Genomic DNA, 26,280 nt, shown 5'->3' with positions numbered 1-26,280 from the left:
TTAATGCCAGTAGCTCACAACTTTAATACCAGTAGCTCACAAAGTAGAATTTTTACTCACAAGACTCTGCAGTTTAGAGGGAACATTGGTTACAACATGTGTTGAATGTGCTGAGTGACTTTCTCCATCACTGGCTTAGCATACTGAGTAGAGATTCTCCTGGAATCCAGAAGGTTTGATTCTCAGAGCAGATATTGTCATTCTGCTGGTGCGGATAATGGGTGTTTTTATACTGACAGTTTGTGACTGTCATCGCATTGGAAACTCATCTTTTACATTACCTAACATTCTCACAACAGTTTTGCATTGTTGCTGCCCAAAGCATCTACATTTGTTTCAGTGAGATGAGTTCTGGTGCTGCTTCTGCAACGTTTTTCTTGAAACTAGTTTTGATCTGGTCATTTCTTGTATTGTAGAAGTTTTCATGCATTTTAAAAAAACTCCTCCAAAAGCCACAAGGTGCAGTAATTTGCATGGGAACTGACAGCACTTGAAATCCACATATCATTGCTTGCCTCAGCTTGTAATTTAAATTTGTATTGTTTTTGTAGTGTTGACACGATTTCCAAGCAATCGTATACATTTAACTAAGCGCTGGTATTCCAGCTGCCCTCTGATCAGAGACCCTCCCCCCCAAATTGAAACACTTTCAGCAGGAAAGATAGAAATTTGGCTACGCAAAATGAGCAGAGTAAATTTACCAATGTAAAAGGAAAATAATTAAAGCGGAATGGTGGCAGGCAATTTGAAGACTCTAAAACTCTGGATCAAACAATGTAAAAACACCCAATGGTTCCCAAACCCTCTCTCTGCCTCACTTTCCATCAAGGGAAACCCCTGTTTGAATACACGAGCATTCAAGCTAAAGTCGAGTCCAGTAGCACCTTAGAGCTCTTCAAGGTATAAACTTTCAAATTTGATTCTCAAGAGCTCAGATCCCCCAAAATCTTGTTGGTTTCTAAGCTGCCACAGGACTTGAATCTACCTCTTCTACTGTAGAACCAACATGGTTATCTTCTGTAACTACCTTATTCAAGCTGATGGAAACCTGAAAATGTATTTTAATGTGTCTCTCCCAGATAGAAATGGACAGAATCTGCATTTGGATATATATCCAACACACACTGCAGTTTCTGAAATAGAGAAGATAGGAAGCAAATGATGCAGGGGGGCCAAACTGTGGCTTGGAAGCCACATGTGGCTCGTATTGTGTGGCTCTCAAAACCCCTGTTGGCCAGCTTGGAGAAGGCATTTCTCTCTTTAAATCACTTTTCCAAGCCAGCTGGAGGCTTGGAAAATGCATTTAAAATTAAAGTTGCTTTCTTTTCCCTCCTCTCTCACCCATCTTCCTTCCTCCCTCCCTCCCTCCCTCCCTCCCTCCCTCCCTCCCTCCCTCCCTCCCCTTCCCTTCCCTTCCTGTCTTACAGCTCTCATGTTAAGCAAGTTTGGCCACCCTTGATTTGATGGATAGAGAGGAACCCACCTGGTTAAGAAGTAGGAAACATCCTAGCCAAGGAGGAGTCATCCTCTTTTCTCAAGAGCCACTCAAAACCAGATGCTCGGGAACAGACAAAGTTGCTTTCGCAAAAAGCATGCCTGCCTTTATCAAAGATCATGAATAGGTTTATCAGTGGCACCACGCAGATAGCTTGGAGTGACACGATGTAACCAAGACAGGGACACGGCCTAACCTTAACTAAACTTTGAGAGCCAGTTCGGTGTAGTGGTTAAGTGCGTGGACTCTTCTCTGGGAGAACTCCTCCACTTGCACCTGTTGGAATGGCCTTGAGTCAGCCATAGCTCTTGCAGGAGTTGTCCTTGAAAGGGCAGCTCTCAGTTGTCCTTGAAAGGGCAGCTCTCAGTTGTCCTTGAAAGGGCAGCTCTCTGCCCCACCTACCTCACAGGGTGTCTGTTGTGGGGGCGGGGAAGGTAAAGGAGATTATAACCGCTCTGAGATTCAGAGTATATGGTAGGATATAAATCCAATAACTTCAGATACCATTATTTATGCTCTTCCCAAAATTCAAGTCTGAAAAATACCTTATTTTCCAGGTGCACAACCTTAGGTATGAGAGCCTCCTTGGTATTTGGTCTGCTTTTCATCCAAGTTCTAAACATGAGAAGGGGAAGTGTGAGAGCTCACAAATGCACAACATGGAACTTGGGGGAATTGAGCTTCGCACCAATGACCAGCCTTTCCTTTTGTAGCTTCTAGCCTCATCCAAGCTTTCGAAGCAAGAACTTGATGCTGAGGGAAAGGGAAAGTTAAGAAAGCTACAGAACTAGGTGTTCCTGTGCAATCAGTTGCTGTAGACCTCTTCTCCAACCCAAGGCCCTGAAGAATCTACAGCTGGGAACTTCTAATGCTTTGGGGTCCTGCCTGCTTCACCCAACCCGTGTTTAATGCCATCAAAGCATCCTAAATTAGTGCCAGTCTCCACTGGAGTCAGGCCAAAAGTCAGCTCTGGGTCTAAGGGTTGTGCAGCCTGGAACTGCCAGAAGTCAGATTCTAGGAAGAGCAAGCAAAGATCAGAACAGAAGAACCAGAAGCAGGTATTGAAATCAAGGGTGACCTGAAGGCACCCATGTGGAGGAGGGGCATAGGCAAGCCCTGGCTCTAGTGGGCTTCTCTCCAGTAGCACTGTTGTTGGAACAAAGAACCAGGAGTCAAGAGTCTTTTCAGCAGAGCCAGATTAACAATTAGGCCAAATAGGCCCCATGCCTTTAGGGGCCCCGGGCCAGCTCCCCACTCCCTGATTTCCCCCCTGCTCGCAGTCCTCCCAGCCTGCATGCACAGTCTACAACTGAGCTGTTCTTTGCCCAGCTTGCCTGGTGCAACTGCATTTGCCTCTCTCTGCCTCTCGCCCACAGCAGGCTGCACCAGGGGACATGGGTAGTAGGCAGGCGCTCAGACTCTGAGATAATTTGCGACTGCCTAGGGCCTCCACGGGGTTTAATCCGGCATTGCTTTTCAGGCTTGGTGGAGCTGGGGACCACTGCCTGAACACCAAGCTTTTCAGGCTTGGTGGAGTTGGTCTTATATCTTGTTGTAATTTCCTTGAGGAAGAGTCATCAAGTCCTGCAGGAGGCCAAGTGCTGGAGCCTAACTCCAAGACCTCCCAAGCATCTCATCCTAAACTGACTGGCCTGCCGATAGCCCACATATTGCTCATTTGGAGCATGGCTGTGTTTGGCCATTCCTTGCTCTGCACATGAGTAAGCTCTGAAGCTGTGTGCAAAGTCACTTGTGACTCCCCCAACCCCATTCCAATTTGCTAGCCCCTGTTCCAGAACTGTTGCTTCTCCCTGTGCAGCTCTGTAAATGCCAGAATACGTATTTTTTTATAGTCTGGGGTGAAAAAGAAGTTGGTCTTCTGTATGCTGGCAACGGTGCTGTGCCGGGAGCCCACAGGCAAACTTCCCGTCCTTTCTGCAGACAAAATGTCTTGGCTGGGAGGAGACGAAGCTCTTTCCTTCTCCAAGTTTCAAAGAAAGCTCTGCTCTTTGTGTCGAAGGGGGTGTTTAACAGACATTGAAGCCCCCCTCTGGGCTCTAGTGGCACCTTTTCCTGGGTTTTGTGATATCCTTCACTTAAACCGCCCTGAGCCACTTGTGGGAAGGGCGGGATATAAATCTTAAATAAATAAATAAAATAAATAAATAAACCAGGGCCTTTTTTGTAGAAAAAGCCCAGCCGGAACTCATTTGCATATTAGGTCACACCACTGTTTTGCACTGGGTGGTTGGGTAGAAAAAGCCCAACACTGACTCATTTGCATATTAGGCCACACCCCAGGACACCAAGCCAGCCGGAACTGTGTTCTTGTGCGTTCCTGCTCAAAAAAAGCCCCGACTTAAACACATCCGTAGCACTTAAGTGGCAGGCCCCAGACTGCCCACTTGCTAAGAAAAGTGCATTCCATTCTCCTTTTAAACTTTAGGCAGGAATATTTATTGCTCTTCAGCTAGCAGGAGGAAGGAAGGGAAAAGGCAATGCTGAAACTACCCTCTTTCTCTCTCTAAATGTGGTTTCACAAAGGTGCAAAGGAGGTGAAAAGGAACTCAGTGACACAGCCCCTGTTATGCCTTAATCCTTTTCATCTCATTACATAACAAATGAGGAACAATATATCTCTGCCAGTTTCACATTTACTTCTTGCAAATATCCAAGCACGAAGGTTTGTTACCACAAGAGCAAAAATCAATTGTGTGAATGCAAGTCACCAGGAAGCCTTGAATTGTCCATTGATCTGTCACAAAGGAAAAGATTAAAGTCAAGAGGAGTGTGTTTTCTTTTGTTTTTGGAGGGGGGGGGGCCTTTTTAAAAGCTCTAGTCAATTTCATTAAATCCGCCATGTAAGTTCTTTTACACCCAGGCAGCGTTTTACAGAAGGAGGCAGTTGGCAACGGAAGAAAGGTATCATGGAAGAATGGATGCAAATACTGTTGACAGTAATAAAATGTTTTCAGGCAGGCCCCCAGTTTTAAAGAGATAGCAGCCTGCTCTGTTGCCGACTGCAGGGGCATTGAAAGAAGGCAATGTATGTGATTTGTGTCAGGGAGGCAAAAACTGTATGCAGGGCTTTTTTTGCAGTAGGAACTCCTTTGCATATTAGGCCACAACCCTCATATGTAGCCAGTCCTCCAAGAGCTTACAGGGCTCTTATTCCAGGGCCTTCTGTAAGCTCTTGGAAGATTGGCTATATCAGGGGTGTGTGGTCTAATATGCAAAGGAGTTCCTGCTACAAAAAAAGCCCTGAACTGTAGTATTTATCTCCTCCCATCCCCATTCTGCTGCACTGCCCACAACAATGGCAGTGTAAATACAATGTTTCTCTCTCTCAATCCACCTCAGCACTGTTTGTATGTGAAGGTGCACAAACAGAATATTTTCCCCTATGCCTGGCAGGCAAGGCAGCAATGATAACATAACAGAAAGTAACGAACAGCAAGGACCTACGTTGATTCAAAGTCCTTACAAGCCAACGAATCAATAATTGGACTGGATGGCTAACCTACTGGCTCTGACTTCTCTGGTGGTGAATCCTGTTTAACACTTCTGGTCGGAAAAAGTGGCTGTCAGTTACATATCTGAATCAGTCTCTCCTTTGGACCATCTTAAAGCTCTAAGCCAGGCAGTTCTATCCCGGAATGCTCACTGTCTGTTTCTTTTCTTCTCACAGAGCTCGCTGTTGCTCAGTGCACACAACGGCCCGTTGATGTTGTCTTCCTCCTAGACGGCTCTGAAAGAATTGGCGAGCTGAATTTCCAGAGAGCCCACGACTTTGTGGAAAACGTGGCCCGTCGCCTCACGCTGGCCAGAAGCGACACCGAGAACATGAACGCGCGCCTTGCCCTCCTACAGTACGGAAGCGAGAATGAACACGTGATAGTTTTCCCGTTAACGTACAACCTCACGGACATCTCTGATTCTATAGCACAAATCAAGTACTTGGACTCTTCTTCCAACCTGGGTTCTGCCATCATCTATGCTGTCAACAACCTTGTCATCAACCCCCGAGACAGGGCGAGGGGAGCCCGGCGCAATGCAGAGCTCTCCTTCGTCTTCATCACAGACGGCATCACAGGCAACAAAAATCTGGACGAGGCCATCGACTCCATGAAGAAGCAGAACGTCGTACCCACTGTGGTGGCCTTAGGCAGTGATGTGGACATGGATGTCCTACTGAAGATCGGTCTAGGGGACCGGGCGGCCATTTTCCGGGAGAAGGACTATGCTAGCCTCTCCCAGCCTGGTTTCTTTGACAGATTCGTTAGGTGGATCTGTTAGCTTCAGGGAAATGCAGTCTCCCGCCAAGCACCACAGATATTAATGTCCTTAAATGTCCGCAAAGGATTTATTTTTATAGCCAAAAACCTGTAGGCGTATTTTAAATTTCATCATGATGAAAAGTCATGCTTATGGTGCTAATTAAAACCAAGACAGAGAAAGGAGCCAGAACCCACCCAGTGTAATTTTTGTCATGTGTTAAAAGCTTTAGTTCGTTTAAACAGTTTTCGTACTGTAATCCTCTAAGTACTAAACAAAGAAATGGCAAAGGATTCGTATTCAACACCAAGGTTGCTTCTGCTCTAGGAGCACGCTGAGTGTCTGCAAGCGGAATTAAATTGGCTCCACACAGCACGATAGCACATTCTGCTCTTCCCAAAAATCCAGGCACACCCATCTCCACAGGAAAGAGCCTACTGTATGTTTACTCAGAAGTAAGTTCTATTCAGCAGTTGCCCCGTGTCTGCCTGAAACTATCCCTTTGCATTTCGTTTCCTCTCTCTTGGTTGTTGTACAGTCGTTTCCACTTACCAGCTTCATTTTTTAGTTATTTCCCATTAACTAGAATTAGTTGTGGTATTCCCAGGCCTCAGATTCAGTGGGAGCTCACAGGAGTGCAGCTCCTGAAGCTTTCTGAGAGTTCCACCTCTTCCTTCTGAGAGTTCCACCTCCTTGTCCATTGAATAGTAGGTGCAGCTGCATAACAATTCCTGGATGAGCTCCACCACCTATTTTTCCTGAGTATTCCTAAACTAATTGTTAATGTGCCTTTAATTACTGCTTTGCCCTTTGTAGCCAAAACAATTGTTTATTTTTAATTTTTTTTAAAAAAATGTTTTCTTTTTGTGAAAAATCATTTTCTGATTCTGCAGTCATGTGTGTATGTGTTTTTAAAATTAACAGCTGCTTTGGCTTCAAAGAGAAGTCATGGTTAAAACCCCTCCCCCCAAAAAACTGATTAAAGAACAGTTCAGGAATACTTTAGCTACTCAGGTGAACAGGAAGTGGACAATGATATATAAAGCAGAGAGGGAAGAACCAAATTTTAAAGGGACAGTAACCTCTGGATGCCTTCATAGCATTTTGCCCATCAGTGGTACTTGTATTTGTGTTTTCAGTTTTTCAAAAAATACCACCCCAATCAGGTCTTAAATAAAGTCACCAAAAATGCAGAAATCACTGCAATGCAAGGGGTTAGCAATGAAGCCATATGAATTCTCCACAGAAACGGCATGTGTGTATTGTGCCCCTTTCAAGTTAAACAGTTAGAACAGACATTATCACAGATAAATCCTTTCTAGCTGCCAGTGGATCTCTGTCCCTCAGTCCTATCTATTTCTGAAGTTCTACTCCTTTATTGGCTGGCAGGGATAATTTAGTTTTTGCTCCGACCCAGGTGCTAATGGCTCCCACCTTCCTGAGGAATCCAAGGTGGACATAGCAACAGAAAGTTTTGTTAGCAGCTGTGAGTGCTGGACTCTGGTCTGTGCCACTCATCGCCACCTCGCCACCCTTCCTTTCGCACCAGTGGTTGCAGCTAAAAGAAGAGCAAGGTGCAAGGGAGAGCAGTTTATCCCGCCTTTCTGATCCCGACGCATTTTGCGATAAGCTTCGTCAGGAGATCTCAAACAAAAACCTCCCTGGCTCGTAAACTGCTCTCCCTGTCACCTTGTGCTTCTTTTTTCCTACTACTGTTGTGGTGTTATTTTCTTCCCAGTGGTTGCAGCCACAAACAGCTTTTGGCACATGGTGGCACACAGGCCATTCTTTGGCACATGGTGGCACACAGGCCTTTCTTTGTAGCAGGAACTCCTCTGCATATTAGGCGTTCCCCCCCCCCGATGTAGCCAATCCTCCAAGAGCTTACAGGGCTCTTCTTACAGGGCCTACTGTAAGCTCCATAAGGATTGACTACTTCACCGGGGAGGGGCAGGGTGTAGTCTAATATGCAAATGAGTTCCTGCTACAAAAAAAGCCCTGGTGGCACGTGCATTAAATGCACCTTGTTGGTTGGGCTGCAGCAAGCGATGGAAGGGAATCTTTCCCTATGCAAAGGAAATGGGTAATGTGGTTGGCCTCGTATGCTGGTGCTGTGGGGCTTCCGCTGCAGATAACAGCACAAGGATCAGGTGGGATTGTCTTCCAGCTGCCCCTGTGACTTCACCACCACAATGCGGTTTCCCTTTCTGCAACTGTCTCCCTTAAGAATCTGGAAGTTCCTTTATTATTTGCTTCAGGCTCTTGTTTTCCATTCCCCAATCACAACACTGTTAGTTTGGATTTGAACTGGGCCACAGGCAGATTTTCTGATTGGAGCTTTTTGCTCACATCCCATGCAGTGCCTTTAAAACGTATGCAATCAACCTGTGGAAAATAGATCTCCCCCTTCTGTCTGCTCCCAGCCGTTCCCTCCTGTTAATCGCCACTCACTCCTCCTCTGGAACGTGGTGTGGAGCATCAGGTCAGGCAAGGCGCAAGACCATGTCTGTTGATGTGTGCAAGGAAACTGCAAACTGTTGTGTATTCTTGGGATTGCTGTTTCTGGAACAACATCCTGACTTGAGCCAAAATTGCACTCTCGTTAAATAAATTCCTTTTTTTCACACTACCTTAAAAATGGTGAAATGTATCATTTTTGCACTAGAACGTATTTTAAAGGAAGGAAAACTGTATGTTAAGTTAAAGTAGAGTTACCATTCCCCAGGCAGGGGCAGGGAATCCCCTACTTTCACAGGCTCCTTCCCACAGGCAGCCAGCTGACCACTGGGAGAATATTCCACCTGCCCCACCCCAAGCAGTGATGTCGTGTGCAATGCAGTGACATCAGCTGGAAGAGACAGAGATGCATCAGTGACATTGGGGGTGATGCTCTGGTTTTGGGGCAAAACTCTATGGTTTGATGGTTATTTTACCATAGAGTATTGCCCAAAAACTATAGTGTCGCCCCTGATATCACTGATGTGCCTGTGTCACTTCCGGGTGACATATGCTCATTATGCAACATCCCCACCCACTCCTGGAATCCCCCCCCCCCAAATTCCTCTACCAGTGCGATGATCAGGCCTGACAGCCATGTTAAAGTATTGAACCAGCAGAGATTACCATTTCAGCACATGTGGCATTTCAGCACAGTGTAGTGCAGTGGTTAGAGCAGGGGTCCCCACCCTTTTTGAGCCTATGGGCACCTTGGGAATTCTGGCAGAGGGTAGGGAATTCTGACAGAGAGCCGCCCTGAGCCCGCCTCAGCAGGGAAGGGTGGGATATAAGAATAAATTTATTATTATTATTATTAGGTGGGGGGCACAGCCACTGAATGGCTGCCACAAAAAAGATGCCGCAGGAAGCAGAGCCACCCACAAAATGGCTGCCACAGCTCACCTTCAGTCACACAGTGAAGATGACTTGCGCGATGGTGGCAGCCAGGGATGGAATTTTAGCAGGAGCTCCTTTGCATTTTAGGCCACACCCCTGATGTAGCCAATCCTCCAAGAGCTTACAAGGCTCTTATTTGTAAGCTCTTGGAGGATTGGCTACATCAGGGGTGTGTGGCCTAATATGCAAAGGAGCTCCTGCTAGAATTCTACCCCTGGTGGCAGCTGCAGCCAAAGGAACATTTTTAATCCATTTGATCTCCACTAGCCAATTAGAAGTGTTGCCAGGAAAAAGCCCTACCTCGCCCAGCCCACTGGCTAAAAACTTGTCAGGGACCAGGAACAGTGTTGGTGGGCGCCATGGCACACACAGGCATCACGTTGAGAATCTCTGGGTTAGATTGCAGGACTGGAATCTGGGAGACCCAGGTTCAAATCCATGCTCTGCCATGGAAGCTGGTGGGGTGACCTTAGGGCAGTCACATGTTCTCAGCCTGACTCACCTTTCCAGCTTGTTATGAGCAGAGAGAACAAGGTAAGCCACTTTGGGTTCCCACAGGGATGAAAGGTGAGGTATAAATGAAAATTAAACAGTAATTCCTTAATTCAACAAGAGGGCAAAAGAATCTGTGACGCATGTAATACAGTCATGGGACATGTGGCCTGTTTGTGCAAATGAGTTTATTGCTCTGGTTGCAGAGTTTCTAACACTCTTTATCTAAGGTGCTATGCTATCCTCTTTAGCCAAGCTAAACTTCTAAATCAGCATGAATAAGAAGATGAATGCAATAAGAAGATGAATGAAAATGGGCAGCTAAACTTGTCATATGTATGATTTCATACTAGGGTTGTGACTGTGAGAACCATGAAAAGTAACATGGTGCCATTCACAGTGCATGTGAACAAAGAGACAATGTAAGGAAAGAGATGAGGGAATTTCAAGGACGTCCTAGCCCCCTAGCACTTCACACTGGTTGGCTGAGGTGTTGCAAAAGGTGCCTTCAGTCTGAGTCGGAACTGCTACTGGAACTGCTTGAGTGCTGGAAGAAAAATAAAGAGAAGCACATTCAGGCTGTTTCACTAGATCAGGGGTGGCCAACGGTAGCTCTCCAGGTGTTTTTTTGCCTACAACTCCCATCAGCCCCAGCCAGCATGGCCAATGGCTGGGGCTGATGGGAGTTGTAGGCAAAAAACATCTGGAGAGCTACCGTTGGCCACTCCTGTACTAGATCATTTCTATTATGCCCCACCACCACCATCACTCTTTTGTTGACCCAAATTTGTTGGCTTTTCAGCATTCTCCTTTTCCTTGCTTCTAAGTACCTGTTTCTTTGAGGGATATTCTGTTCTGCATGTGTTTTGCTCCCTCTAGGGGTCAATTTGATATTGCAATGGTTTATTTCCAACATGAAAACCTGCAGTTTAAATCTGCAGAGAGATATACTGGAAACAAACTTGTGTAATACCAGATCAGCCAATAGAGGCAGCAAAACATTTGTGGAACAGTTTCCCTCCCTGAAAAACCAAAAAAAAAAAAAAACCCCACAGGAGAATGTGGGAAAGCTGTGCCCCCCACTCCCAGGTATAAATTTTTATTTTCCTCAAAAAATATATATTTTCCTCAAAAACCCCCAAAACTTTGGGATTCGAAAGGAAAGAGGGATTAGGGAAGATGATTCGTAAAAAAGTTTACAGATATCATCAATAATTATATACAAAAACACAGCTTTCCCTTTTTTCAACCCCATCTCGATTTTCATTTTTGCCTTTTTGGGTGGCTGTTCTCACTTGTGAACATACAAAGCAGGACACAGAGCATATGGCTTAATGGTCCTACCGAATAAAATCTTAATTGATCAGTACCTAGTCCTACTGAATAAAATCTTAAATTTATCAGTACCTAGTCTAGCAGCCCACCTTCAACACCTCCAAATAACAGCCAAATCCCTCCCTTACCTTCTTGCCATGATGCTTATGATGCCCATGATGGCCGCCATGCTCATGATGCTTATGATGCTTGTGCTTCTTGTGATGCCCATGGTGGTGTCCTGGGGGAGGGCAACCAGGTAGTGGTGGTGCTCCTGGAACGCATCCAGGCCCTCCAGGAAACATTCCAGGTGGGCCAGGGGGTGGTGGGTGATGCCCATGGTGATGTCCGTGGTGATGTGGTCCAGGTGGATGGGGCACACAGGATGGAGGAGGCTGGGGAGGGAACCCTGGAGCTGGATATGGCTGCATGCCTGGACCAGGATATGGCCCAGGTTGTCCAGGATAAGGAGGCGGCATCCCTGGAAGAGAGCAAAACAAAGCCATAGAATCAGGGCAAGTCACCTGTGCAACTCTTCAGATAATCTAGTTTCTCACTACAAGATTATGGGACAGGCTAATGCTTATGAGAGTCAGTTTGGTGTAGCGGTTAAGTGCGTGGACTCTTGTCTGCGACAACTTGGTTCCCCACTCTTCCTCTACAAACACCTGCTGATGTGACCTTGGGTCAGCCACAAATTCTCTCAAAGCTGTTCTGCTCAAGAGCAGTTCTGTCAGAGCTCTCTCAGCCTCACCTACCTCACAGGGTGTCTGTTGTGGGGAGGGGAAGGGAAAGGAGATTGGAAGCTGCTCTGAGACTCCTTCAGGTAGTGAAGCCCCCAAAGAAGGTGCCCCTATCCTTCATTATTTCCTAGGGAAGGAAGGCATTTAAAAGGTGTGTGATCCCTTTAAATGAGATGGCCAGAACTCCCTTTGGAGTTCAATTATGCTTGTCACACCTTTGTTCCAGACTCCACCCCCAAAGTTTCCTGGCTCCACCCTCACAGTCCCCAGATATTTCTTGAATTGGACTTGGCAACCCTATACTCCGAATCTCAGAGTGGCTCACAATCTCCTTTATCTTCCTCCCCCACAACAGACACCCTGTGAGGTGGGTGGGGCTGAGAGAGCTCTTACAGCAGCTGCCCTTTCAAGGACAACTCCTACGAGAGCTATGGCTAACCCAAGGCCATTCCGGCAGCTGCAAGTGGAGGAGGGGGGAATCAAACCCGGTTCTCCCAGATAAGAGCCCATGCACTTAACCACCACACCAAACTGGCTCTCAGAAGATAGGGTGGCTGCCAAGAGCTGAAGTCAGAACTATGCAGAGGAGTGCACGCTTGGCAGCATGGGGTCTCCCATGCTCTGGCCTCTCACAGGAGGACGATGCAGCTCTTTAGATTTTAGCAGGATCAAGGACCTAATTCTAGATCAGGGGTCTCCAACATGATGCTTGCCCAGTGCTTTTAGAAACTGGGCAGGGCAAGGTGAATCTTTTGCCCAGCAAGGCTTCTGATTGGCCACAGAAAATTTGATTGACTGTGCAAAGCCCAATGACCCTCATTTAGGGATCACATGAACACATTAAGCCACCTTACACTGATTCAGACCATTGGTCCATCGAGGTCTATACTGTCTACTCAGGCAGGCAGTGGCTCTCCAAGTTCTCAGCAGTTTTTCACACCACCTACTACCTGATCGTTTTAGTGGAGATGGCTGGGGATTGAACCTGGGACCTTCTGCATCCTGAGCAGATACTCTACCACTGAACCACAGGCCCTGCCATGGAGAAGGGGCAAAAGCTGCAGCTTCATATTTGAAGGAATGCATCACTGTTGGCAGGGGGAATAAGCCTATTCAGTCGTAATACTAACATACTCCACAGGCATTTTAAGAATGGTGGAAGTCAGACCTATTTTTGGTTTCAGAACTTTAGGCCTTATGTTGTAATCTGCATGCACAGATGCAGCATGCTTAGTGACAGGCTAACACCCCAAACAATATTGGAATGCAGTCGTTTTCTTTGTACGCTATTCCAATAGCACGCAGTCTGCCAAATTCACTTTCCCCAGGAGCAAGTCAGATATGGGACATGCTATAGGGCTGCCAGCCTGCAGGTGGTGTTTGGAGATCAGTTCACCTGAAGAAAATGGCTGCTTTGGAAGGTGGACCGTATGGCATTATACCCCACTGGAGTCCCTCCCCTCCCCTAAACCCTGCCCCCTCAGGCTCCACACACACCCCCCCCCAGAACTTCAGGTATTTCCCAACCTGGAGCTGGCAGCCTTAGACATGCAACTCTTACCTGAGTTAGGGTTCCACATGTCAAGAGATGGTCTCAGTCTGCAATGTAGAAACACCACATGGTTAGAAGGATTTCCCTCTCCCCCTTTCTCTTTACCACCTTTTCCCTCCCTACCTGGGCTCCTCCTGGGCTTTACGTGAATATTTCCAGCATGGAGAGATGCAATGATGAGAGAAAAGTACAGGATCCACGAGGTTAGGCTCTTTATTATTGCTGTGATTATTTTCTGTCTATCACTGAAATGGAAATTATTCATATTTCCCTCCTAAATGGTAGTTCAAGGGGTAGTTTACATTTTCTTTTATCTATCTGTTTGTTTGTTTATTTTTATTTGATTTTATTTTATATCCCACCATTTTCTGCAGTGCAGGCTCAGGGTGACTTCCATCATAGCAAATGGTTGTCAGGGGTCTTTTGAACGTTATCAGCTTACCCTCTAAGTAAGCCTGGATCTATTTCTGTTTGCATGAATTTGTTTATTTCCACTTTCCCCTTCAGTCAGGACACAAAGCAGCTTTTAGCGCAGAGTTCTCCCCTCCTCCATTTTCTCACAATATCCCTGTGAAGTAGCCCAGACAGAGTCTCAGATGGGCCCAAGGTCACCCAGTGAGCTTCCCTGCTAGAAGTGGGGATTCGAACCCAGGTCCCCCAGGGTCTTAGTCCACCGCTCTATTCCGTACACCACGCTGGCTCTCGTTAAAACTAATTGGTTTGTTGCATGCCCCTCTCTGCATAGGATTAACTGCCTTTTTCTCATAATTTAATCTCAAAAGGATTCGTATTGCTAAGGGTTTCCTATTTCCCAAGAGCCCCGTGGCACAGAGTAGTAAAGATGCAGTACTGCAGTTTGAACTCTCTGCTCACGACCTGAGTTCGATCCCAGCAGAAGCTGAGTTCAGGTAGCCGACTCAGGTTGACTCAGCCTTCCATCCTTCTGAGGTTGGTAAAATGAGTACCCAGCTTGCGGGGGTGGGGGGAGAAGTGTAGATGACTGGGGAAGGCAATGGCAAACCACCCTGTAAAAAGTCTGCCATGAAAACATGAAAGCAACGTCACCCCAGAGTCAGAAATGACTGGTGCTTGCACAGGGGACTACCTTTACCTTTTTTTTTTAACCTTTATTTCCCAAGATGTGATGATGTCACTTCCAGGTTAGCAGCCTGGAAGAATGTTGCAGCGACGTGGGATGCCTTTTTGGTGAGTTTCTGCCCCAGGAGTCCCTAATGTGAGGGCCATTGCTTCCATGGTGCCCACCAACACCTTTCTCAGTGTCCATCTAATGGTTTTAGTAGTGGGACATGTCAGGCTGTTGCTCCCAGTCTCTGTCACACCAGTGAGGAGATTTGGGGAGCATTCCGGCAGTGGGTGGGGATGTCACGCAAAGTGCTATCACCCAGAAGTCACATCAACCCGCTGGCGATGTAGGGGGGCAATGCTCTGGTTTTTGGACAAAACTCTATGGTAAAACTGGCCTCAAACCGCAGTTCTGGTCGAAAAACTGAGCTTGCTGCCCCCTCCCCCTCGTCACCCATGTGTGACATCACTTCCAGGTGTTGTTAACACGATGGCAGAGTTAATACTTGGGATATGGGGGAATTTCCTCCTGCCAGCCAGTGGCCGGGGGCAGGCAAAAGCCTGCAAAAGCGGGGGCTAAATACCATAGTATCCCTCTCAAATTGCTAGAGCATCCAGGAAAACAATAAAGTTTTCCTGGAAGCTCCTAGAGCGGCCGCCATGTGGTTGGAGACCTCCCGAGCAGGAGAACCCCCGCCTGGCCCAAAAGCTTGGCAGCTCTAGGGGCCACCCCACATGGGAAATGGTTTCCCTAGGCTGTTACCCAACAGGTCTTCTGACTGGCCACAGAAGTTCTGATTGGTTATGCAGACTGAAGTGAAGGTGTTTCAGCGGCAACTTTACTCACAACGTTGGCTTTTCCCAGTCTATTTTTGAAAGTACCTTCTTCTCCCCAGCACTTGGGCTTCCTCTGTGTATGTGACTCCAACTTCCACAGCAGCCATTTTGTGGTTGGCTCTGCCACCTGAAGCAGCCATTTTGTGGTTACACCCACCATCTTTTGTCAGAATTCCAAAAGTGCCTACAGGCTTAATCATTTTGGGGAGTCCTGCTCTGCCAACACATTTTCCCAGGGGTTGCTAAAAGCTGGAAACCCACTTTCCTTTCAAATATTCAGCTTGAAGCCATATGGACCTGTCCACAGCAGGTTGTGTCATTGTTCACTGGGTATTAGATGCTCAAAATGTCTCCAACTTTACTTTAAAAAAAAATCCTCCAACATAGGGCTGCCAAACCCCCAGTCCGGGCGGGGAATCTCATGCTCGGGAGGTTCTCAACCCGCCGGCCCACATTGGGCCGGCGGAGGGGAACCTCCCCCTGCGTCGCTGGCACCATGGCATAGACTTCCCAAATCCCCCGCCTGGGCGGGGGACCCCCGATTTGGAGCATCCTCCCCCCGCTGGCCAAAAATTCAGAAAGCGGGAGGAATGGCAGCCCTTCCCACCCAGCCCCGATCCCAGCAGCTTCTCCTCTCCAGTTAGGGTGGCCAGACCGTCCAGGGCGCCCGGGAATGTCCCGGTTCTGGCCCCCTATTCCCGCCTCCCGGGCTGGCTATACCGGGACCATTTAGAGGTCCCGGTTTAGCCAGCCCCGGAGGCGGTGGGCCGCGGGCGCCGGCGGGGAAGGCGGCGAGTGAGGGAGGGAGCGTCCCTGCGTGTGCGCAGGGCCCCTGCGCACGCGCAGGGATGCTCCCTCCCTCACTCGCCGCCTTCCCCGCCCGCGCGCGGGGCCCGGCGGCAGTGGCGGAGGCCTCTCCACGGCCTCCGCTGGTCGCTGGAAGCCCTCCAGAGACTCTGGAGGGCCTCCAGCGACCAGCGGAGGCCGCGGAGAGGCCGCGGAGCAGCCGGCGCTGGTCCCGGAAGGCCTTCCAGAGACTCTGGAGGGCCTTCCGGGACCAGCGCCGACCAGCGAAGGCCTCTCCGCGGCCTCCGCTGGTCGCTGGAGGCCCTCCAGAGACTCTGGAGGGTCTCCAGCGACCAGCAGAGGCCGCGGAGAGGCCGCGGAGCAGCCGGCGCTGGTCCCGGAAGGCCTTCCAGAGACTCTGGAGGGCCTTCCAGGACCAGCGCCGACCAGCGAAGGCCTCTCCGCGGCCTCCGCTGGTCGCTGGAGGCCCTCCAGAGACTCTGGAGGGTCTCCAGCGACCAGCGGAGGCCGCGGAGCAGCCGGCGCTGGTCCCGGAAGGCCTTCCAGAGGCTCTGGAGGGCCTTCCGGGACCAGCGCCAACCAGCGAAGGCCTCTCCGCGGCCTCCGCTGGTCGCTGGAGGCCCTCCAGAGACTCTGGAGGGTCTCCAGCGACCAGCGGAGGCCACGGAGAGGCCGCGGAGCAGCCGGCGCTGGTCCCGGAAGGCCTTCCAGAGACTCTGTAGGGCCTTCCGGGACCAGTGCCGACCAGCGAAGGCCTCTCCGCGGCCTCCGCTGGTCGCTGGAGGCCCTCCAGAGACTCTGGAGGGCCTCCAGCGACCAGCGGAGGCCGCGGAGAGGCCGCGGAGCAGCCGGCGCTGGTCCCGGAAGGCCTTCCAGAGACTCTGGAGGGCCTTCCGGGACCAGCGCCGACCAGCGAAGGCCTCTCCGCGGCCTCCGCTGGTCGCTGGAGGCCCTCCAGAGACTCTGGAGGGTCTCCAGCGACCAGCAGAGGCCGCGGAGAGGCCGCGGAGCAGCCGGCGCTGGTCCCGGAAGGCCTTCCAGAGACTCTGTAGGGCCTTCCGGGACCAGCGCCGACCAGCGAAGGCCTCTCCGCGGCCTCCGCTGGTCGCTGGAGGCCCTCCAGAGACTCTGGAGGGCCTCCAGCGACCAGCGGAGGCCGCGGAGAGGCCGCGGAGCAGCCGGCGCTGGTCCCGGAAGGCCTTCCAGAGACTCTGGAGGGCCTTCCGGGACCAGCGCCGACCAGCGAAGGCCTCTCCGCGGCCTCCGCTGGTCGCTGGAGGCCCTCCAGAGACTCTGGAGGGTCTCCAGCGACCAGCGGAGGCCGCGGAGCAGCCGGCGCTGGTCCCGGAAGGCCTTCCAGAGGCTCTGGAGGGCCTTCCGGGACCAGCGCCAACCAGCGAAGGCCTCTCCGCGGCCTCCGCTGGTCGCTGGAGGCCCTCCAGAGACTCTGGAGGGTCTCCAGCGACCAGCGGAGGCCACGGAGAGGCCGCGGAGCAGCCGGCGCTGGTCCCGGAAGGCCTTCCAGAGACTCTGTAGGGCCTTCCGGGACCAGCGCCGACCAGCGAAGGCCTCTCCGCGGCCTCCGCTGGTCGCTGGAGGCCCTCCAGAGACTCTGGAGGGTCTCCAGCGACCAGCGGAGACCACGGAGAGGCCGCGGAGCAGCCGGCGCTGGTCCCGGAAGGCCTTCCAGAGACTCTGTAGGGCCTTCCGGGACCAGTGCCGACCAGCGAAGGCCTCTCCGCGGCCTCCGCTGGTCGCTGGAGGCCCTCCAGAGACTCTGGAGGGTCTCCAGCGACCAGCGGATGCCGCGGAGCAGCCGGCGCTGGTCCCGGAAGGCCTTCCAGAGGCTCTGGAGGGCCTTCCGGGACCAGCGCCGACCAGCGAAGGCCTCTCCGCGGCCTCCGCTGGTCGCTGGAGGCCCTCCAGAGACTCTGGAGGGTCTCCAGCGACCAGCGGAGGCCGCGGAGAGGCCGCGGAGCAGCCGGCGCTGGTCCCGGAAGGCCTTCCAGAGACTCTGTAGGGCCTTCCGGGACCAGCGCCGACCAGCGAAGGCCTCTCCGCGGCCTCCGCTGGTCGCTGGAGGCCCTCCAGAGACTCTGGAGGGTCTCCAGCGACCAGCGGAGACCGCGGAGAGGCCGCGGAGCAGCCGGCGCTGGTCCCGGAAGGCCTTCCAGAGACTCTGTAGGGCCTTCCGGGACCAGTGCCGACCAGCGAAGGCCTCTCCGCGGCCTCCGCTGGTCGCTGGAGGCCCTCCAGAGACTCTGGAGGGTCTCCAGCGACCAGCGGAGGCCGCGGAGCAGCCGGCGCTGGTCCCGGAAGGCCTTCCAGAGACTCTGGAGGGCCTTCCGGGACCAGCGCCGACCAGCGGAGGCCGCGGAGAGGCCGCGGAGCAGCCAGCGCTGGTCCCGGAAGGCCTTCCAGAGACTCTGGAGGGCCTTCCGGGACCAGCGCCGACCAGCGGAGGCCGCGGAGAGGCCGCGGAGCAGCCGGCGCTGGTCCCGGAAGGCCTTCCAGAGACTCTGGAGGGCCTTCCGGGACCAGCACCGACCAGAAGCCCTCTCCGCGGCCTCCGCTGGTCGCTGGAGGCCCTCCAGAGACTCTGGAGGGTCTCCAGCGACCAGCGGAGGCCGCGGAGAGGCCGCGGAGCAGCCGGCGCTGGTCCCGGAAGGCCTTCCAGAGACTCTGGAGGGCCTTCCGGGACCAGCGCCGACCAGCGAAGGCCTCTCCGCTGCCTCCGCTGGTCGCTGGAGGCCCTCCAGAGACTCTGGAGGGCCTCCAGCGACCAGCGGAGGCCGCGGAGAGGCCGCGCAGCAGCCGGTGCTGGTCCCGGAAGGCCTTCCAGAGACTCTGGAGGGCCTCCAGCGACCAGCGCCGACCCGCGGAGGCCGCGGAGAGGCCGGCGCTGGTCGCTGGAGGTCCTCCAGAGACCAGCGGAGGCCCTCCCCGGCCTCCGCAGCCGCCGCCAGCCTCGCCAGCAGCACCAGCCGCCGGGAGGAGAGGCCGTCACCCGCCCTGGAAGAAGGTAAGCAGGGAGGGTGGGGGCCGAAAGCGGGGGGGGCTGGCGGGAGGGGGCGGTCTTCCTTCCCTCCCCCCTCCCTTCCTTTCTTCCTTCCTTCCCTCCCTTCCTTCCTTACCTCCCTCCCTCCTCCCTTCCTTCCTTCCTTCCCTCCCTCCTCCGTTCCTTCCTTCCCTCCCTCCTCCCTTCCTTCCTTTCTTTCTTCCTTCCTTCCTTCCCTCCCTTCCCTCCCTCCCTCCTCCCTTCCTTCCCTCCCTCCCTCCCTTCCTTCCCTCCCTCCCTCCCTTCCCTCCTTCCTTCCTTCCTTCCTTCCTTCCTTCCTTCCTTCCTTCCTTCCTTCCTTCCTTCCTTCCTTCCTTCCTTCCTTCCTTCCTTCCTCCTTATGTTCTTATGTGACACAGAGTGTTGGACTGAATGGGCCACTGGCCTGATCCAACAGGGCTTCTCTTATGTTCTTATGTGACGCAGAGTGTTGGACTGGATGGGCCACTGGCCTGATCCAACAGGGCTTCTCTTATGTTCTTATGTGACGCAGAGTGTTGGACTGGATGGGCCACTGGCCTGATCCAACAGGGCTTCTGTTATGTTCTTATGTGACGCAGAGTGTTGGACTGGATGGGCCACTGGCCTGATCCAACAGGGCTTCTCTTTTGTTCTTATGTGACGCAGAGTGTTGGACTGGATGGGCCACTGGCCTGATCCAACAGGGCTTCTCTTATGTTCTTATGTGACGCAGAGTGTTGGACTGGATGGGCCACTGGCCTGATCCAACAGGGCTTCTGTTATGTTCTTATGTGACGCAGAGTGTTGGACTGGATGGGCCACTGGCCTGATCCAACAGGGCTTCTGTTATGTTCTTATGTGACGCAGAGTGTTGGACTGGATGGGCCATTGGCCTGATCCAACATGGCTTCTCTTATGTTCTTATGTGACAATACTGACTTTGGTGGACCCAAGCACTGATTCAGTGTAAGGGAGCTTTGTGTTTGTGACTGGAGTGGACAAAACTGACTTTGGTGGACCCAAGCACTGATTCAGTGTAAGGGAGCTTTGTGTTTGTGTCTTCTGGTGCAATTTTGTTCTCAGATCCTGTATTTACTTCATCAGTATATGGGATAAGGCACTTTCTCAACTGTGCTGCATAATGCAGCCTATTTATTTTGTCCTGTTTGCTCTGTTGGCTCTATCTGCGCCACCTTCATCACTTTCGGGGTGTGGATCCCTCAGTGGGGTGGTCTCCCGACTCCCTCCGCCGGATGTTTCTGATAGCCCTGCGCCCCCTCTTTCATTTGATATGTGTCCCGTGCGGGTGCCACCCTCCCGCCGGGAGATGCCGCAAAATGAGCCCCCTTGAGGCTTATGGCGGCAGGGCTCGGGGGAAGCGAGCTAGACTGCTGTTCTTTTGAGGGGTTATAGAGTGTTTCGAGCCCGTCCCTGTGGCATCAGTCCCATCGTTGTAGGGCCCAGGGGGCCGGTGCAGCGGCCCGCTGAAGCAGCCTGTCGGTCACTTCCGGGTTCCTGTCCTGCATCTCGACCTGTGTTATTAGTGACAGGCTGCTTCGGCGGGCCGCTGCGCCGGCCCCCTGGGTCCCACAATGATGGGACCGATGGGAGGGTGGCACCCGCACGGGACACATATCAAATGAAAGAGGGGGCGCAGGGCTATCAGAAACAGCCGGCGGAGGGAGTCGGGAGACCACCCCACTGGGGGATCCACACCCTGAAAGTGATGAAGGTGGCGCAGATAGAGCCAACAGAGCAAACAGGACAAAATAAATAGGCTGCATTATGCAGCACAGTTGAGAAAGTGCCTTATCCCATATACTGATGAAGTATATACAGGATTTGAGAACAAAATTGTTTCCGGCGGTGATATTTGGGGGATTTTGGGGGACGTCACAGGAAGTGCTGTGAAGTCACTTCCTGTTTCCGGCAGTGGCATTTGGGGAAAATGATGTCATTTGGGGGAAGTGATGTCACAGGAAGTGATGTCACTTCCCATTTCCGGCAGGTGACGCGGGGAAATGATGTCACAGGAAGTGGTGTCACTTCCTGTTTCCGGCGGTGGCATGACATCACCAGAAGTGACGTCACCGGAAGTGACGTCACTTCCTGTTTCCGGCGGCGCACCCCTGCCTCCCCCCTTCCCCCCCAAGGTGTCCCTGGCTGGCCTTCAGACATTATGGTCACCCTATCTCCAGTTCCCACCGATCCCCAATGCTTCTCCTCCTCCCTTCCCTTCCCTTCTCTTCTCACCTCGATTGCAGCAGCTTCTCTTTGCCCCTCCCCTTCCCACCCAGCTCTATCGCAGCAGCCGGAGCTTTCCCAGGCTGCTTCCTGCCCCGCCCCAAAGGACCATGTGACTTTGCACCTCCAAGGTGGTGAAAGGCTTCAACTTTCTGTGCCTGAAATAAGCTGGCTGGTGAGTAGAGAGGGCAATCCCCTACATCAGATTTGCGAGAAGGTGTGTGTGTGTGTGTGTGTGTGTGTGTGTGTGTGTGTGTTTGTGGAGAGGGAAACGTCTTTATTATTCCCTATGGAAATCGTTTCTCATAGGGTATAATGGGGAATTGATCTGGAGGTTTCGGGGGCTCTGGGGGAGCTGTTTTTTTGAGGTAGAGGCACCAAATTTTCAGTATAGTATCTAGTGCCTCTCCCCAAAGTACCCCCCAAGTTTCAAAACAATTGGACCAGGGGGTCCAATTATATGAGCCCCAAAAGATGGTGCCCCTATCCTTCATTATTTCCTATGGAAGGAAGACATTTTAAAAAGTGTGCTGTCCCTTTAAATGTGATGGCCAGAACTCCCTTGGAGTTCAGTTATGCTTGTCACACCCTTGTTCCTGGCTCCGCCCCGATGTCTCCTGGCTCCACCCCCAAAGTATCCTGGCTCCACCCCCAAAGTCCCCAGATATTTCTTGATTTGGACTTGGCAACCCTACCATGACGTCACCCGGAAGTGATGTCATCAAAATGGGGGCACACACTGAGGCCACTCTAGGCATTTCTGGGAAAACTCTATGGTTTTCCCAGAAGCTCTAGCCATTTCAGAGGTAAAATATGGTACAATAGGTACCTAGAGCAGCCCCGCAGGGGCACCGCCATTTTGATGATGTCACTTCCGGGTGACATCATTTCATCACGCAGCGTGCGCACAAATGTCCCCCGCTGGGGGATGAAGAGGACTTGGCAACATGGCTGCAAACTGTTTAATAATCTTCCAGAAGAAGTGCAGAGTTCCCTCTTTTTTCAGGCAGGCCTGAAAAACATACATACTTATTTCTGAGGACTTTTAAGGGATTTAGTCTGCAATTAGTGTTTTTATTCTGTTGTTTTATTTTAGTTTCTCTCTTGACTGTGTATCTTTAATGGTTTTGTAAACTGCCAAGGCTGTGGCAAGCAAATTTCTCAAGCAAACAATCACATTCATATCTGTGAGAGGCCATAGTTATGGTCCTCATAGCTACAATAATCTTACACCAGCTTTATGCCAGTTTGACTGAACTGGCTTTCTCCAGAGAAAACTGAAGGTGATATTCTGGGCCAGGTGCTGAGAAGATTCTGTGAGAGAACCCTAGGAGATTCATAGGACCACATTTCCCAGAACCAATGTCTGTAAAAAACATACACTTAACTGATATAAGTATGCTTTTGAGATAGGATTACCAAGTCCAATTTAAGAAATATCTGGGGACTTTGGGGGTGGAGCCAGGAGACTTTGGGGGTGGAGCCAAGATCAAGGCTGTGACAAGCATAATTGAACTCCAAAGGGAGTTTTGGCCATCACATTTAAAGGGACAGCACACCTTTTCAATGCCTTCCTTCCATAGGAAGTAATGAAGGATAGGGGCACCTTCTTTTGGGACTCATAGAATTGGACCCCCTGGTCCAATCATTTTGAAACTTGAAGGATACTTTGGGGAGAGGCACTAGATGCTGTACTTAAAATTTGGTGCTCTACCTCAGAAAACAGGCCCCCCACAGTCCCAGATACCCGTGGATCAATTCTCCATTATTTTCTATGGGAATAAATCTCCATAGGGAATAACAGAGTTCCCAGCAGACATTTCCCTCCCCTCCCCCTGCTTTCTGATGACCCTGAAGCGGGGGGAGGGCCTCCAAACCAGGGGATCCCCTGCCCCCACCTGGGGATTGGCAACCCTATTTTGAGAGCCAGTTTGTTGTAGTGGTTAAGTGTGCAGACTCTTATCTGGGATAACCAGCTTTGATTCCCCACTCCTCCACTTGCACCTGCTGGAATGGCCTTGGGTCAGCCATAGTTATCACAGAGCTTGTCCTTGGAAGATTGTGAGCCGCTCAGAGACTCTTGAGTGGAGGGCGGAATATAAATCCAATGTCGTCATCTTCTTTTTGCTAGCCTAACAGTGAAAGTGTGTGGACTTCGAACTTTAAAAAAAACCAAAAATATCGTGCTTGGGTGTGGAACAAAATGGATGCAAAGGTTTGAATGTACACATATCAGCACTGGTAGAGGCAAAGTGTCATCAAGTTGCAGCTGACTTATGGTGACCTTTCAGGGTTTTCAAGGCAAAAGACGTTCAGAGTTGGCTTGCCACTGCCTGCTTCTGTGTAGTGACCCTGGGCTTCTTTGGTGGTCTCCCATCCAAATACTAACCAGAGCCAATCCTTTTTAGCATCCAAGATCTGATGAGATTGGGCTAGCCTGGGCCCTCTAGATCACAGATAATTATCATTATTGGAGGGAAAAGAGCCAGCATTAAAATATCAGATGTGAATATGGGAGACCCAGGTTCAAATCCCTGCTCTGTCATGGAAGTTTGCTGGGTGACCTTTGGACAGCCACACACTTAGTCTAATTTACATCACAGTTTTTTTGGGGAGGGGAATAAAATAGAGGAGAGGTGAATGGTGTAAGCCGCTTTGCATCCCAACCAGGGAGAATGGTGGGACACAAATAAACAAATAAATAAGTTCAGTTCCATCAACCTCTGTGATATTTCAGATATGTCTGGATCAGCAAAGCCACTGCAACTGAATCCCCATGATCGTCAGTTTGGCAGGGTTTTAAAAGAGAAGGAAAATAAGAAAATAACCAGCCAACTGTAGCCTAAGAATAAACATTGGAGATAGTCAAGGTGAGTCTGGCGATACTTTTTTTGAGTCCAATATCAAGGGGGAAGATGACGTCACTGAAGTTCAAAAGCACCTTCTGTTGTCCCAGCTATGAACCGATAAAAGATAGCATAGGATCTCACATGTATTCTTTGTTGGAAAAAAGTACAGTGACATCCACAAATTCACTGTTACCGAAAAGAAAAAAAACAGCCACACATGAACTGGAAAGATCACATTTCTCTATAATGCTATTGTTCTTCATGTCCCAGACAGCAACAGACCCAAAGCTAGAGCTGCTGTATACTCGTTCAACTTTTCGTATGAAAGAATCCAGAGGCTGAGTCAAATGACTGTCCCCTCAAAATCACAGCCTTCTCTGTCTACTTGATGAGCGTACACAACAACAACAACAACAGGAAGCTTAAATGAACACTGTCATTTCTACTCAACTCAGTGTATCAACAGATCCTATCAATCAGCAAAAGAAATGAGTAGAGGAAGTGGATATCCAGAGCTCTTTCTCCCTCTCCCATAATACTTGAGGTCACCCAACGAAATTGTGGGGGAACAGGTTCAGAACAGACAAAAGGAAATATTTCTTTACTCAGTGAGTAACAAAATGGTAGGATTCACTGCCAATGGAGTTATGATGGCCATAAACATAGATGGCTTTAAGAGAGGGTTAAAACGATTCAGGGAAGAAAGATCCACCCATGGTTACTAGACTGAAGGGAGCCTCCATTTACAGTGGCAGTAAACCTGCAAACACCAGTGCTTGAAGTCAGCAGGGAAGCAATGCCCTGTCTACCTCCCAGACTCAGCTCTGGAAATATCTTCAATTCAAGCAGACCTCCAGTTTGCAAGAATGGTTAATTTTATTGATAGACAGGAAATAGTAGCATGAAAGTCCTGCATCAAATCTGCTTCACCTGGGAGTGACCAGATCTTTATAGCCTTCTCAGGGCCGTTACTAAGCCCACCTAGGGCTTTTTTGGTACAAAAAGCCCAGCAAGAACTCATTTGCATATTAGACCACACCCCCTGACATCACCATTGTTTCACACAATGGGCAACTAGCTGACTGCTGTATTAAACGAGGCTGGACTAGATGAGCTACCGGTCTGATCCAGCAGGCTCTTCTTATGTTCTTAAACATGGAACCGGTGAGAGCTTTCTTTGTAGCCGTAACTCCTTTGCCTATTAGGCCACACACCCCTGATGGAGCCAACCCTCCAAGAGCTTACAGGGCTCTTAGTATAGGGCCTACTGTAAACTCCAAGAGGATTGGCTACACCAGGGGGGTGTGGCCTAATATGCAAAGGAGTTCCAGCTACAAAAAAAACCCCCTGGAACCAGCCCTCTGAATCCTTGCACTTCTGAAACGAAATCCTTTTAGTACTAACAGTTTGGCGACCTCCCCTGGACGCCCGCCCCCCCCTACAAAAAAAACCACTGTTTCATCCCATCCCATTTTTTTTTTGCAAGCTTAATATAGCAAACAAATCAGAAGCCACATACTGTACCAAAGGCGAAGTCTTTTGCAGGGCTGCTTCTTTCTTGACAGGCCCCGCAGGAAACAGTGTTTGCTTATATAGCGGCCTGCACCTCCTGTCTCCTTGATTGCTAATGGGAGTGCCCGGGTTGCCCTGGGAGAGGGAACCGCCACTAAGGAAAGGGCCTTTATTGACTTTTCCTCCTGTACAGCTCGTCTTTCATATCAAAGTCCACGCCTAAGCACAAAGGTGAAAAGCACGGTACCCGGGCGTGTTCAGCACAGTGGCAATGCAAATCTGTCAGAGGGAGGTATGTTTTTGCAAATCACTTGATCAATGAGTCATCTCTGTTCTATACCCAGACTTGGAAAGGAGATTTAGCATTATGGTATGGCAAGCAGCTGTATGCTTCACCTAGAAAGTGTCATGCAAGAAATCTTCTCTCCCGGGGTAAGGGTATCAGGCGGAATCTCCCAACACTGTTGTTATCCCAAGAATCCCCACAAGTCTTGGCCAAAGCCACCCCTCAGGTGACTGAGATCTGTACATCACTCTCCCACAACTCAGTAGAGTTGCCAAGTCCTCCCCAGCCTCTGGCGGGGAACTTGTTTCGCATGCACTTGGCACACGCGGTGCGATGCCATCACCCGTGAGTGACATCACCACACCCGTGATGTCACGCA

The 26,280-nt window shown here is 50.7% G+C and overlaps 2 protein-coding genes across 2 annotated transcripts in view; one reads left to right on the top strand and one right to left on the bottom strand.

Moving 5' to 3' along the window:
* The window catches only part of COL6A2 (collagen type VI alpha 2 chain), a 79,968-nt gene extending 71,560 nt beyond the window's left edge, over positions 1–8,408 (top strand). The window contains exon 28 of the mRNA XM_060232143.1: positions 5,184–8,408. Coding sequence (XP_060088126.1) covers positions 5,184–5,791 — 608 coding nt within the window. The 3' untranslated portion in view covers positions 5,792–8,408. The remainder of the gene's footprint in view (positions 1–5,183) is intronic.
* Positions 8,409–9,824: 1,416 nt separating this feature from the next.
* On the bottom strand, positions 9,825–25,777 carry LOC132566758 (uncharacterized protein DDB_G0272718-like). The gene is made up of 4 exons (XM_060232130.1): positions 25,623–25,777; positions 13,274–13,311; positions 11,119–11,450; positions 9,825–10,202 (listed from the first exon to the last, which is right to left on the bottom strand). The coding sequence occupies exons 2-4, from the start codon at positions 13,290–13,292 to the stop codon at positions 10,164–10,166; spliced, it is 390 nt and encodes a 129-aa protein (XP_060088113.1). The 5' UTR covers positions 13,293–13,311; positions 25,623–25,777; the 3' UTR covers positions 9,825–10,163.
* Between the last annotated feature and the right edge of the window lie 503 nt (positions 25,778–26,280).

The sequence above is a fragment of the Heteronotia binoei genome, chromosome 1 (assembly GCF_032191835.1).
Source record: "Heteronotia binoei isolate CCM8104 ecotype False Entrance Well chromosome 1, APGP_CSIRO_Hbin_v1, whole genome shotgun sequence".
Classification (NCBI taxonomy): domain Eukaryota; kingdom Metazoa; phylum Chordata; class Lepidosauria; order Squamata; family Gekkonidae; genus Heteronotia; species Heteronotia binoei.
This window is presented reverse-complemented; position numbering and strand designations above follow the sequence as displayed.

Coding starts and splice junctions, on each gene's coding strand:
- LOC132566758 (XM_060232130.1), bottom strand. Junction 10,203..11,118: donor ATAAGCATCATGGCAAGAAG/GTAAGGGAGGGA, acceptor TTTTTCTTCCAG/CACTCAAGCAGTTCCAGTAG.